At 37.2% G+C, this 13,947-nt stretch overlaps 1 protein-coding gene across 1 annotated transcript in view; it reads left to right on the top strand.

Moving 5' to 3' along the window:
• The window catches only part of GALNT18 (polypeptide N-acetylgalactosaminyltransferase 18), a 362,912-nt gene extending 349,615 nt beyond the window's left edge, over positions 1 to 13,297 (top strand). The window contains exon 11 of the mRNA XM_048484426.1: positions 12,859 to 13,297. Within this exon, the coding sequence (XP_048340383.1) occupies positions 12,859 to 13,005 (147 nt within the window). The 3' untranslated portion in view covers positions 13,006 to 13,297. The remainder of the gene's footprint in view (positions 1 to 12,858) is intronic.
• Positions 13,298 to 13,947: the final 650 nt, after the last annotated feature.

The raw sequence follows: 13,947 nt of genomic DNA, 5'->3' as shown, positions 1-13,947 counted from the left end.
ATAAACAATTATGCAAACCTTCTTCTAGATCTGCCATTTTTAATTTTATTACTCTTTGATCTGGGTTTTTGATCCAGTCCACACTCCAGACCAGACTAGTTATTTGATAGTATAGTTAAAAATAGATACTGCTAGTTCTGCTTTCTCTCTTTTTTAAACTTATAAAGCTTTAACTCTAACTCTTTTTGTCATTCCATATGAAAGTAGTTATTTGTCCACCACTCTTTAAAGTGTTTTCTTGGGGGGGGGGGGTATAAGTTGGTAACATCTGAAATAAAAAAAATGTTGGTAATACTTTGTTTTTATTGTGGAAATTCTTCCTAACCATGGAAATTTCATTTTAGACCATCTTTGCAAATCCTTTTGTATCTTTATCCATGTTATTTTATAGGTTTCTTTAAATAATGTCAATTTGTCTGGTCACAAATATTCCCAAATATTTAATAGAATTTGACATCCTGTAATCTTTCTGGTATCTTCTTTCTGCTTTGTTAGAAATTTCAAAATTATTTTATAGCAACAACTTGAGACTGAAATCAGTTGAGAGTTATCAGCACCAGTGAGTTTGTGGGAAGTGCAATTTGAAAATCATCCATCTTTATAGAAAATATACTTTATCATATGTTTTTATTGGTTTCACAACTAGCCTAAATAGCCCTGACTAGCCTGGTCTCATCAGAGCTTAGAAGTTAAGCAGGGTCAGCCATTGTTAGTACTTGAATGAGAGGCTACCAAGAAAGACTAAAATAATTATGTAGAGGAAAGGAATGGAAAACCACCTGTGCTCATCCTTTGCACTGGAAAACCCCACGATCTTGATGTTGGCATTACACTTGAAGGTACACAGTTAAATAATTATTGGTCTTACAGCAGTAACATGTAGAACCTACCAGAAATTTGTTGAGGTTGGTTTATGATTGTAAAATTGGCAAAAAAAGGAATGTATATGTCCTTTTTAAACTTTAGAAAATTATGGACATTATGCAGCTTACACACAGAATTCTTTTCTAACTTATTGTTTTTTTTTAATTAACATATAGTAAACTTTGTCCCAGAATTGATGATTAGGTCAATAACAGCAACACTCCTCTCAAATTTCTTTGAGCCTTTTGTCCCTGTCGGTCATACCCTGATATTCAATATCATTCCAACTCTATCTTGATTTATGCTAGATGCTACAATTTGGACAGATAAATCCCTAATCACTTCAGAAGCTTCTGGTTATCACTACCAAGTAGTTAAGACTGTAGAGATCTTATGTTTCCAAGCTCAGAGAAAGATGGAAATGGTCTCTGAACATTTTAGAGAGGAGGCTGCATTTTTATAAAACATACATCATAGTATCATAAAGTTTAGAGATGCCATAGAGGCCATCTAGACTAACCCCCTGCTTGATGTAGGGTTAATCAAAAACATCTCTGACAAGTGTTATTCCAGCCATTGCTTGAAGACTGCCAGTAAGGGGTAGCTCACACACACCCACAAGCAGCTGATTGCACTGTTGAACTTTTCTTGCTGTAAACATTTTTTACTGATTACCAGCTGGTACCTTTATGATTGTAATTTATATCCATTATTGAGAGTCCTGTTCTCTGCTGCCAACAGGAACAGCTCCCTGAGTTCCTCTAAGTGATAGCCTTCAAATACTTTAAAAAACAATCATGTCTCCCCACCCCACCCCGCAACCTCCTCTTGTTCAGATTGAACATTCCTAAGTCAGTCTTTCATCATAGGGCTTGGTCTCCAGACCCCTGATCAGCGGTGGGATTCGGATGGTTCACAATGGTTTGCTAGAACCTGTAGCTAATTTTTTTCTAGTTCGCAGAACCAGTTATTATGAGCCAGGCCTCTCTGCTCCTCCCTTAAAACCCAGGCTCTTAAAGGGATAGGACCTTTCCCTTTAAGAGGACCTTTCCTCTTAAGAAGACCTTTGTTCTTATTTAAGTATTAACTGTATGAAATAATAAACTGCCTTTCAGTATGTCTTTTTTATACTTAAAACAGTCATTAGGGCAGCAAACTGGTCATTAAATTATTTGAATCCCACCACTGGAAGTTTGGAACAGGTTGTTAAATTATTTGAATCCCACCACTGCCTCTGATCATCCTTGTCATTCTCTTCTGCACCCACACCATTTTGTCCAGATTCTTGGTGTTGCTGTCCGTGTCATTGATATCCTTATGGACCATCACAAATGGGTTATAATCTGTAGGTTTGATCAGTTTTGGCATCCAGTCTGCAATCTTTTAAATCTTTCAAGCTAGAGGATCAGGCCTGAACAAGACATAAAAATTAAGGTGGTTCACCTCATCTTAAAGGGGTGTGTGTGTGTTCTGATACACTAATATGGTCCCATATTTCCTCAGGTTTGGACATGTATATCATGAAACACTGATTTGAATTTGATGAAAAAAGATAACAGAGGAAACCAAATAGGTGTGAATAGAATTAACATATGCTTCTCAATGAATTTCGGAATATTCATGGGGAATTGTTTAGTCATTAAATTGACACAATCCTTTTTTATCTTCCAGTGTTCCATGTTGCAGGAATATGGATCTGATGCTACATATCTCTCACACTAATAATTGTTCTTTCCTCAGATGCAAGGAGACTTTGGCAGATGATTCATCAATAAAAGGGGATGATTTCAACATGCTTGACAAACTAGATAGAAAACCAAAAACAGGGTAGAAAGTACATTTTGAGTTCCAGTGCAACATTACTTGCTCATGTACTAAGAATTTCTATTCTTCCCATTCAGTTCTTCCTGTGTAGCCAGCCCTATTTAGCAGTTATTAAAGGATCCTGTGGGTTTAATTATTTTCTATTGTGATGCACCATACTAAGAGGTCTGTATGTTAACTAAAATCAGCATAAATACAAAACCAAATTAATGTTATTGTAACATGTTGCAGCTGTTAAATAACCAGGCAAATGGTATGCTCATCCTAAATAATTTAATAAAGTTCACCATATTTTTTGTGGCTCTTAATTGTTCCCCAGGATTGAACTGTCAGGCAGAAATACTATGCGTTGCTCCCTGTTTTAACAGCTTAATAAAACCACGGGGACGTTGTGGGGGAAGGGTGTAGGAAGGAGATTTATGCTCTGATGTCATAATCTGTTGGGTTTCATCTTTAAGGGATGGTCTTAATAAAATTTAGGTATCCAGCTATTCTTGTTTCTGCAACCTTTGTTGCCATTTCTTTCATCTTGTTCTGTCTCAGCATTTGATTGATTGATTTTAGAATGTGGGAGAATGCTAGAAAAAATGCACTGTGAAAATTAAAAACAAGCTGAATTTCGCAGCTTTCATAGATTTCACAAATCTGCAATTGACTCAGTTCATGAAAAGTAGGAATTTTCTGGCTGGGATATTATTACCTGATTTTAAGGCGCTATTACCTGAATTTAAAGGGTTGGTAATCTTTAACCTGCAAGCTTTAATCTGCAAGCACTAGGTCATTACTGACCCATGGGGTCACATCACAAAGCTTACTAGGCAGACTGCTTATGGGGTGTTTTGTCATTGCCTTCCCCAGTCATTTACACTTTACCTCTAGCAAGCTGGGTACTAATTTTACCAACCTCAAAAGGATGAAAGGATGAATGTTAGGTCCTAGACCAAGGATCAATAAGAGGACTCTGGATTTAGAATCAGAAGTCTTTATTGGGTTGGCAACAGGTGCTCAGCTTCAGAAAACCAGTTCTGGGGAATCTGACTTTTACAGTAATATTTATCCCTTGCTGTCCCTCTGGTCTCTTCCCTCCCTCCTTCTCACAGATTGTGGGAACAGTGAGGTGTGAAAGACTTTGTTTTCGAAAGCAAGTATCCCAAGGCTACAGTGACAGTCTCCTGTTGGTCTGCGCTTGTGGCCTCCTTTCCTCCCTCCTCCCTTGTTGTGCAGGCTGGAAGACCACGATTGCCACCTTTTCGTAACAGGAGCTCTGGCTGTGAGAGAGCTGGGCACTGTGACCATGGTTTTGTCCTGGCTGCCCATTAACCTGTGCTACTAGGCCTATGAGTTCAGACTTATAAGGCAGTTTTAGTGGGAATTAGAGTAGGCTACTTGATTAGCTAGTTGTTAGGTTTTTGCATTCCCTTTTTAGCAAATGTTCCCTATTGAAAACTATGTACATTAGATTAGTTTAATTTATTGGTTATCTTAGTAAGTCAGTGGTTTTGTTGTGGGTGTAGTATTTTTTAGGGTTGTTAGCTACTGGGCTTGTTTGGAGTTATTTGCTAGTGTTGAGTAGTTATTTATTGGCACTTAGGCGCCGGCTCAAGAAATTTATATTACCTATTAGTTACTTGTAAAGTATGCCAAATTGTTGGCTATTAGACTTATCAAACTATTATATCTCCATAACACATATATCTCCACTTTAAATCCAATTCATGCAACAATTTATTGCAAGACAACCTTCTCTCAAGTCCATAATCATGTAATTGTTAAACCAACAATGTCCATAATCTTGTATATATTATTGTGTCAATGTCACCCGCTGTGACTGCAATATAAGTTCATAACAATTAATGAAAATCCTGGATCGGTGCCTTGAATTACTTATAAATACCATCCCAATTCAAGGGCAGTCAAATTTCTCATCATTTTCAGTTGTATATATTTCAATCTGCTCCGTTGTACTTCCCAAACGCTTCGCACTGATTACCGCGTTTTCGTCTGCCTTCTTCAAGGGAACTGTTAATGCACTTGATAAGGAACCCTCAACGGGTGATTCTGTACATCTTATTATCACCATTAATGAAGGTTTCTGCAACATAAATAATATAAAGATGGAGGAAGTCATATCGCAAAGAATATTTACATTACATTGCATATTAACGTATAATATTATTGTATACGTTTCTATATCCAGTCAATTAACTCTATATGCAATATCTTTGTGTGTGTGTGTGTGTGTGTGTGTATACACATATATATACACATCAATTTTTTATTTAAAACATGCTTGCATTTCTTTTTCAAAATATCTACATCCTTCTAGGCTTTTTACAGCTTACAGCGTAGTATCAGGACCTCATACAATAATAAATAGTCAAGCTCACAAGACAATATATAGTAACTATATTATACATGCTATCACCATAGCCAATCAAATCCATAATCTATTAATCTCACATATATATCTCTATTTCTTAGTTGTAACAAACTTGCAATTCTTTTTCAAAATAACTGTATTCTTCCTGGCTTTTTACAGCTCATCACTACAAGACAGGATGTTAGAGTATAAGAAGCCCAAACTCATAAAAAATCATATTATAGCTGTGTTTCACATACTATCATCATATCCTAACTGACTCATAGCTTGTTGGAATCATATATATCTCTGTTTGTTACTTATAATGTACTTACATATCTTTTTCAAATCTTTTTCAAAGTCACTACATTCTTCCTGGCTTTTATCAGAATCTCAGAGTAGAAGAAGCCAAGGAGCTGTGTTCCACATACTAACACCTTATAGGAATCACCATGATCTGTAAAATTCTGTAAAATTCATAGCCTATTAAACTCATATATATCCCTTTCTTACTTGTAACATACTTACATTTCTTTTTGTAAAGTAACTGCATCCTTCCTGGCTTTTTACAGCTTACAACTAAGTGACAGTATCTTATATTGTTTTGAATGTAGCACATTTATTTCATAGTTAATTATTGGGTAAGTGGGTTTAGAAATGGGTTTTTTGTCTGTTCCCACCGAGAGGCCAGGAGACAAGGCGGGAATCTCTGTGATTATGGGGCCTAGGAGATATGACAGTAGGCCTAGGCCATACAAGAGACACTGAGGGAGATATGGTTATGCTCACTGTCTGACCTATGGCCTATCCCAAGAGATGTGGGTTGTGTGGTTTGGGACTTAGACTCTGCTCCAGGGTTGTTGTTGAATGCGAGGTCCATAAATAATAAATCTGCCGTCCTGTGGGACTATATTGGTCATCAGGCTGTGGACCTTTCATGCATAATGGAAACCTGGGTGAGGAAGGGGAAGACAAGGGTCCTCAATGATCTCACATTTGTCCAGCTTCCATGGACACAGGGCCAGGGGTGGTGTGATGATGTTCGTCCAAGATACCATCTCCTTTAGGATGAATTTTTTTAATATACTCAAATATTCGAGTTTATCCAAATATGTTATTTATCTTATTCAGGCATACATATAATTTAATACCCAAATAAATCCAAATCCGAACTTTGCCAACTTTCTAGGGTATTTACCAACCCTAATGCTGATGACACCCAGCTCATGTTCATGATGGAGGGCAGTCCATTTTTGGCCCCTTCAGCTCTCCAGCATTGTTTGGTTGAGAGCGAGCCAACTGAAGTTAAATACTATGAAGACAGATGTACTGTGGCTGGGTCACGGGGAGCAACTGGTAGACTCTGCTGGATGGCAAGGCTCATTCATCAGATGTCTGGGAGTGATCTTGGACCCGGCGCTATTACTTGAGGCCCTGGTCACTCATAAAGCCCAGGTAGCATTCTACCATCTGCAGCTGGCACGACAACTGGCCTTGTACCTCTCCTGTACAGACTTAGCCACAGTCATCCATGCAATGGTCACCTCCAGGCTTGACTGTTGTAACTCGCTGTACACTGGACTGTCTTTGACTGTGATCCAGAAGCTTAAACTTTTTCAGCATACAGCTGCCAGACTCCTTACGGGGATGTCCAGTTAGGACCAGATTACTCCGGTTCTGTACTGTCTACACTTGCTGCCCATCGAGTTCTGGGTCATGTTCAAGGTGTTGGTTTTAACCTTTAAGGCCATAAGCAGCCTTGGGCCCATGTACTTGAGGGACCATGTCTCCCCTTATTTCCCAGTTCGGTCCCTCTGGTCTTTGGAGGAGAATCTGTTAGAGTCCTTGGCCTGAAACACATCTGGCTGGTTTCTAACAGGGCCAGGGCTTTTACAGCCCTGCCCCCTCGCTAGTAGAACAGGCTCCCTAGAGAGACCAGGGCCTTGTGGGACTTGCAGAGCTTCTGCAGGGCCTGTAAAACAAACCTGTTGTGCCAGGCATTTGGCCAGCCAGGCAGAGTGTGATCTTATTCCATGCTGGCCTTTGGTGGGCTCAGTTGGAGGGGGGGTGTATATTGACATCTGTCTGATATGGTTCCTTTTATAGTTTTATTGGTTTACTGTTCTTAATGATGTTTTAATTATTCTACCATGTTAGTATATTTACATGCTTTTCACCGCCCTGAGCCCTTTGAGGGAGGGCAGCCTATAAGTTTAAAATATTAATTAATTAATTAATTAAGTTTGCTACCAATTTGAGACTACATAGAATACCCACAAAGGATGGAATTCAGCATTGCACTTACTGTAGTTCATCAAGTGGATTTTTGTGCAGTCACATGGGCTGCTTCTCAGACTCCCAGGAGAAGAAGTTGCCGGGGGGAGCAGAGAAGTCCCATTTCCTTTAGAAAAAAGGAAACTGCTCTGCATACTCAAAGATGCCTTAGTCATGGCAGCAGTGAAGGACAGAGAGAATAACACTCCTCTTCCTCCCTTCATGTGACTGTTTGGGTGGGAAGGCTTCCTGTCCTCAGCCGAGGAAGAGTGAGTGCTCTTAGAGAAGAAAAAAGTTCTAACCCTTTAGAGAAGAAAAAGGCTTTCTAATCCCTCCATTGCTGGCCTGTGCAAGTCTCCAGTGTGTGCTTGCACAGAAACCCACTTAGTGAACTAAAGTTACAGGTAAGTGCAATACTGTATGTACTCACAGTATTTTCAAATAAAAACTACTCCAAATGATTTTGTATCTCTCGGATTGGTAACAGAATAGGTGATAAATTTGCTCTGATCCAGCATTTGGAATTACCTGAGGTTATATCCAAACGTGCTGTTCAGCAGTTATAACAGCACTTATGCCAGTGGAAAAGCCCTTGTGTTGGCCAAGCAAAGGGCTGATTTTAGCCAGTTCCCTTGTCAAACTGCAGACCTCTCCCAGCGCTGCTCATGATAGTCTCCTGACCCCCAGGAGAAGAAGTTGCCGGTGGGGGGCAGAGAAATCCCATTTCCTTTAGAAAAAAGGAGAAATTTAATTTATATTACAACTCTGTCCCACCTTTCTTCTGTTATGGATCTTGAGGTGAAGTAAATGCGGTCCCTAGGAGGATTCATCAGGCACTAACTAGATCCAGAACTTCTTAATTTTGGTTGTTGTTCTGCATACTTTTTTCTCGCTATGATGACGTCTAGAAGAATCAATAAGAAAACAAAAGGGCACTGAACATTATTTTTAAAAGAGTGCAAATACTGTCATTGGAAGTAAGATTTTGATTTTTTGGGTCATGATGAATGTCATAATGTTTAGGCAATTATTTTAAGGCATATTTGGAACAATGTGAAAGAGTTAATGATAATGAAAACAACAATGTCAAATTTTTGGAAACAGATCATTTAATAAACATTTCAGTTTTATAGGTTTGAACTTTTCTTTGTCACTCTAGCTTCTTTTTAATACTTTTCTCATGTAGAATTAGCCTCTGAAGAGAACATTTATTTATTGTTTATTATATAGTATAGTTTCAGACGTATCTATCTAGTTCAGAAGTGTCTAATTAATATTAAGTTCCTTCTCAGCATCTGCTATTATAAATCCTTAAACTGAGGATATCAAGAATTGAATTTGAGATCTTCCACATGGATGACCCATCTTCAATGCCTCACAAGCGCCTTTTGTAAAGGCAAAGTGATCCAAGACAAAACTTAACTTGCTTTCTTATAATCTTGACTTTGAGAGAAGTGAAAAAGTGTTATCCTCAGATAAGATACTCCTATCTGAATTGAGTCTTCAGTACAAAGACATAAATATAAAGATGTCTTTAAAAGCACATTTTAAAATTTGTACAAGTTTTACAGTTTATGTAATATCCTACATGTGTCATCTTCATAAGACACTTAGCTGCTTTCTACTGTCTGTTTCATTATACAGGGTCATAAGATGTTCTGCCTTTGGACTCTTAATTGCTCACCTCTTGTCTGAAGTATGAAATCTAATTGTCCATATAATCAATGTAACTTCCAGCCATCTATGCATTTTATCAGTGATCATAAAATTATCCAACCCTTTTAAAATCCCAGTGACCCTTTAGAATCAACTAGTTGAGTTTAAATAATATTTTAGGTTTTTGTAAATGTAATGCCCTATAACTTTATCAAGTAGCAGAAAACACCCTCTAATTTCAGTGCACCTCCATACTTGTGGCTGCTTGCATTATGGTATTTTTCTTTATCAATGAATATTGCTTTTTTTTGCAGCCTTTCTCCTTTTTTATTTATTTGCCTTTTATGTTTTGTCATACTTTAACCTTCATTTGCCCTATCTTCTCAGCATCCTGTTAAGAACAATTTTTTAAAAAATGTAAATTGATAATTGTAAAAATTAATAAAAATGTAAATCAATAAATGTAATGATTAAGAAAAATGTAAAATGGTACACAAGACAGTCTACGTAAGCACAGCCTATTAAAACTTGTGCTGCACTATCAGCATTAAGCCAGTCTAGTTGGGTAGCACTTCTAGTTGCCTAATACTTTGGCATCCTGAACCTTTTTGTAGAAGTACTAGCTGAACCAGGAGGAAGTAATAACAAAACATCTTGTCTGGCTACTATTAGGTTGTCATTAGCCACCAGTGGGGTTTGAGGCATATTGTGGGAATAATCTGTAATCTGTAATAATATGAAGAGGGTTGTAATAATATGAATCTGTAGTAATACGAAGAGTAGAACAGTTGTTGAATGTATGATACATACTACTAATCACTATTCTTAAAGGACTTTGAGCTGTTACAGCCTACAGATGAATACATTATAGTAAGCACATATTATTACATGGAAATTGAGAAACAGCACAGATTCCACTTTAATTGTATAGTTCCACACAACCATTCACTGTTTAGGAATGTATGGAGAGTACAGTAGCTTTCAGAAAAATAACACCCAAACTTCCAAGAAACTAAACCACTGAGTTCTCAAAGATTTTATTGTAAAATTAAAACAAAGAAATAAACAAATTCCTATTACAGAGATTTCTCAGCCAAGCACATTCTCGTTATCTTTTCTATCCGGACCTCAAGCTAAGAAATGCATCCTCTAGCTCAGCCCATGGTAGAATCTCCCTACCTTTGTTCCTTTACCTTCCAGGAGAACTTTCTTCCTGCCATGTGTTTCTAAACAATCCTTTGATCTAAACCGTTTGGAATTCACTTTGGTTTCTCTGAGGATCAAAGGTTTTTAACAGGCAGGTTTGACTCCTTCTAATACAGTTACAGGACAACTTCATCACACCTTCTTATAAGAAACAGCCATAATCGAAGCTGCTGACCAGTTGCAGTGGTGTGACAGCAAGTTCATACATTATGTTTTATTACATCCTTTTGTTTGATTTCTTGAATGTATGAAACTATCTTAAGGAAAGAACCAAAATGGGCCTTTTAAATTGCTATGTAGCAAAAATATAAATGAGTTTATTCAAATTAAAATCAAAATATCATAGTAAAGTCCCTAAATGGACTCCCAAACATAAATCAATGAAACTCACAGCATGAAACCACATGAAGTCTTATGCAACATTTTTAGATCCAAATGTGTTTCGGCCCATTGGCCTTCTTCAGTGATCAAAAATAATGTTGCAAAATATTACAATCTGACAAAATGTTAAAATATTGACAAAAAGTGCTTTATAAATGACTGAGGTAAGTATCCGTAAAAGAGTAAGCAAATTGAAATAATTAGCTAACTGTAAGTGTAATCATAAACTCAGAAAATAAATGAATAATAAAAAACTTACTGAAAAGTAGCTTATATCTTAGTCAATTATTTAACAGTTATAGGAGGTCATAATATATCTTATGTTCATTTTAAAGTTAAAATTATTACATGATCTGACCTAATCAGAGTCAATATAAACATTCAGTGAGTTATTACTTACCTGTTTTAGAACTCATTTTTCTCAGTTGTTAACTAAAATTCTATTATGTAATGCATATGATTAGTCTATCTCTCTTCCTCCTCCATTCAAATGGGCAACAAATCTCCAGCCTTCTGTCCAATAGACCAGTACTGATTTGTAATAAATAGAATGGCAGCATGTATGTTGATTTGAGCAGAGAGTGAGGTTAAAATAATCTAATTCTTTAGTTTCAATCATTATATGCCAGGCACAGTTGGACACCATCCATTCTTTATAAATATCTAATCTGTATGAAACCCCTGCTTTTAATCTTCTTTTATCCTTTTTATCTACATAGCAGCTTTTGTCTTAATAGTGAATAATACTTCAAACTCAACCTTCAGAATTTAACTTCTATTCAATAGAAAAGGAAAGTGGAAAAGAAATACTTCCCCTTTTCCTCCACTTGAGGGGGAAAATGAGAGATTAAAATTAATAGATTTAATTTATCAGAGTCAGATCTTAGCAAGATATTGCATTTGGACAACAATGTCAGGGTAAGATTAATGGCTATTTTGGTCATTATGTCACTTCCTTAGTTATAGGAACCATTCACAGCATTTTCTGTCTGGTCATTTAACAAGAGAGTACATGACCTTGAAACCCAGCTGTAACTTGCTTTCAAGGAGAAGGAAAAATAGTCACTCTCTAGTTTTGGTAGTGGTGCCATAATGAAACTTCTAAGAGTATGTGATTAATGTATGTGATAGTTATCAAATAATATTTTATAAATTCGCTTGATATTGTTACCATTTATAAATTCCCTTGATATTGTTACATCTCCATTCACATTTTATGGGCCTTGACTGTAAATCAAGTCATAATTCTTGCTTGGTGAAGTTGAGATATTGTACTGGTGGTTATTCAATCCTCACAGTATTCTGATTGGAAGAGTTGCACATTGTCACTGAAGGAGGTTCCAAGATCTCTTCTGTGCCACATATATACAGTGTCAAGATAGTATTGTTTTGTCATCTCCACTCTGGATTGGCAATGTCCAATCTCTCCCATAGACAGTAAAGGCATTTGTCAAAGAGCTTTTCTCCCAGCTTTGTCTGCTATTTGCTGTGCTGCAATGTAGATCTCAACCCGGGAGTGTAAAAGTAACAAGAATGACCTTAAGATCAATATTGACCTGTTCCAAACATGTTGTGGAAATAAACCAGATAAACTGATCAAGACAGTGACTAATCAGCTCCACGCAAACACAGGACAACTATAGACAATAGCAATCAAAGGGAACAAAGACCAGGATACTTCTATTCAGATGCATTCACCTATTGACCTTGCTATCTTCATTGTTACTCACATGCTACAGACTTCTTTGTGACCCACATGCCAGGCTACTCTATTCAGATGGCCTCACCTTTTGACCACACAGTATATATACTCCACTTGCTTTCCATTCCTACTATCAGATCCTCTGAAGATGCCAGCCACAGATGCAGGCGAAACGTCAGGAGAGAATGCTGCTAGAATACGGCCATACAGCCCGGAAACCACACAGCACCCCAGTGATTCCGGCCATGAAAGCCTTCAACAATACATGTGTCTGTTTGCTTGAGGTTGTGTGGTCCCTGGGCTATTTGTGTCTATTTGAAAATATCCTTTGAGCTATTTTGATTATATCTGTCTGAAAGTCTCTCAAAACATAGACCTGATGGAAAGAGCTTCTGTTGAGTGAAGGGAGTCTGCTGACTACTATTATCTAACTCCTGGGTATGGAGCCACAAGTCATCACATACTGGATGATTTCAGTTACCCTCTCACTTATTAGTAAATAAAATGACTGTTAATCAGAAATATCATAAAGAGAACAAAGACTAACTTTGACCCAATATGTTTTTGTTGTTTTTCTTTTTCTCTCTTAAAGGGAGGCCCAATCCAGAACAGAAAATCCAAACGTTGCCTGGAGCTTCAGGAAAACAACGATAATGAATTTGGATTTCAACTTGTTCTACAGAAATGTTCTGGTCAGCGTTGGTCTATCACAAACATCCTGAAAAGCTTGCCCTCATAATACAGACTCAGAAAAACGTTCTACTCAGTCCTCTTGCTACTGTGTAGCAAATGTTTGCAATGTTGCCTGCTGTACTGTATTTCTCCTCCCCCTTAATCTTTTTTGTGTGAGTGTGTGGGTGTTGGATTTGTGGGCTGAAAATAGAGATTTTTATTTCATAATGACATTTTCATGGCATTTATAGAGAAATGCTGAATGACAGGTGATGGTTAAAATATTTTGCAACTGTAAATAGGGAACAAATGGAAAATATTTATAACTCAGACATTAAAATTTTATTGATAAAAAAACACAGCATGATGCTATCTTTGGCTGATGAGTTTGTTGTGAGCCACACCCAAGATAACCTACGTGACTTGTGAAAACCAAAAGATAGATCAGCATCAAACTACAAAACTTATAATTGCAGATAGTCTCAAGGTGCCAGTCTGATGCAATGCTTCTTCTCCCCCTCAGTTGCAGAGAATGCCACCCCTTGTTAAACAAGTCATAAAATATGCCTGCACCCTTCAGTTATAAGTTTTTATTATGATTGAAAAGCTAATGTACCAGGCCACAGCGCTTCAGGGAGGAATTGAGAAAATAGGCTGCTCTCCATGCAAAATGCTACTTAAGTGGCAAGAGTTTCATTAGTGTTAATGATAGAGACTTGGAAAAGCCCTCATGATCACAACTTATATGTACTGTGGGCAAAATAAGTATTTGCTGGAGATTCATTATTCTGTAATTCACTTCCAAACTCAGCTATGAATCAATGCTAAATTTAAAGTGAAGTTTCCACCTGTGACATATAAACAGGCCTTGCTCTGACATTTCTTGTCTACTTAGGGAGGAGTAGTCCCCTATGTCAAATCACGAAGATGCATTTAAACTACTAAAAGTGAAAGCAAAGTCAGCCAACAGTCAGTTTTTAATATCTCTAAACTAATAATTACAAAATTG

This window comes from Sphaerodactylus townsendi, linkage group LG02 (genome assembly GCF_021028975.2).
Source record: "Sphaerodactylus townsendi isolate TG3544 linkage group LG02, MPM_Stown_v2.3, whole genome shotgun sequence".
NCBI classification, from domain to species: domain Eukaryota; kingdom Metazoa; phylum Chordata; class Lepidosauria; order Squamata; family Sphaerodactylidae; genus Sphaerodactylus; species Sphaerodactylus townsendi.
The sequence above is the reverse complement of the archived record's forward strand: the minus strand, read 5'-3'. Positions and strand labels throughout refer to the sequence as shown.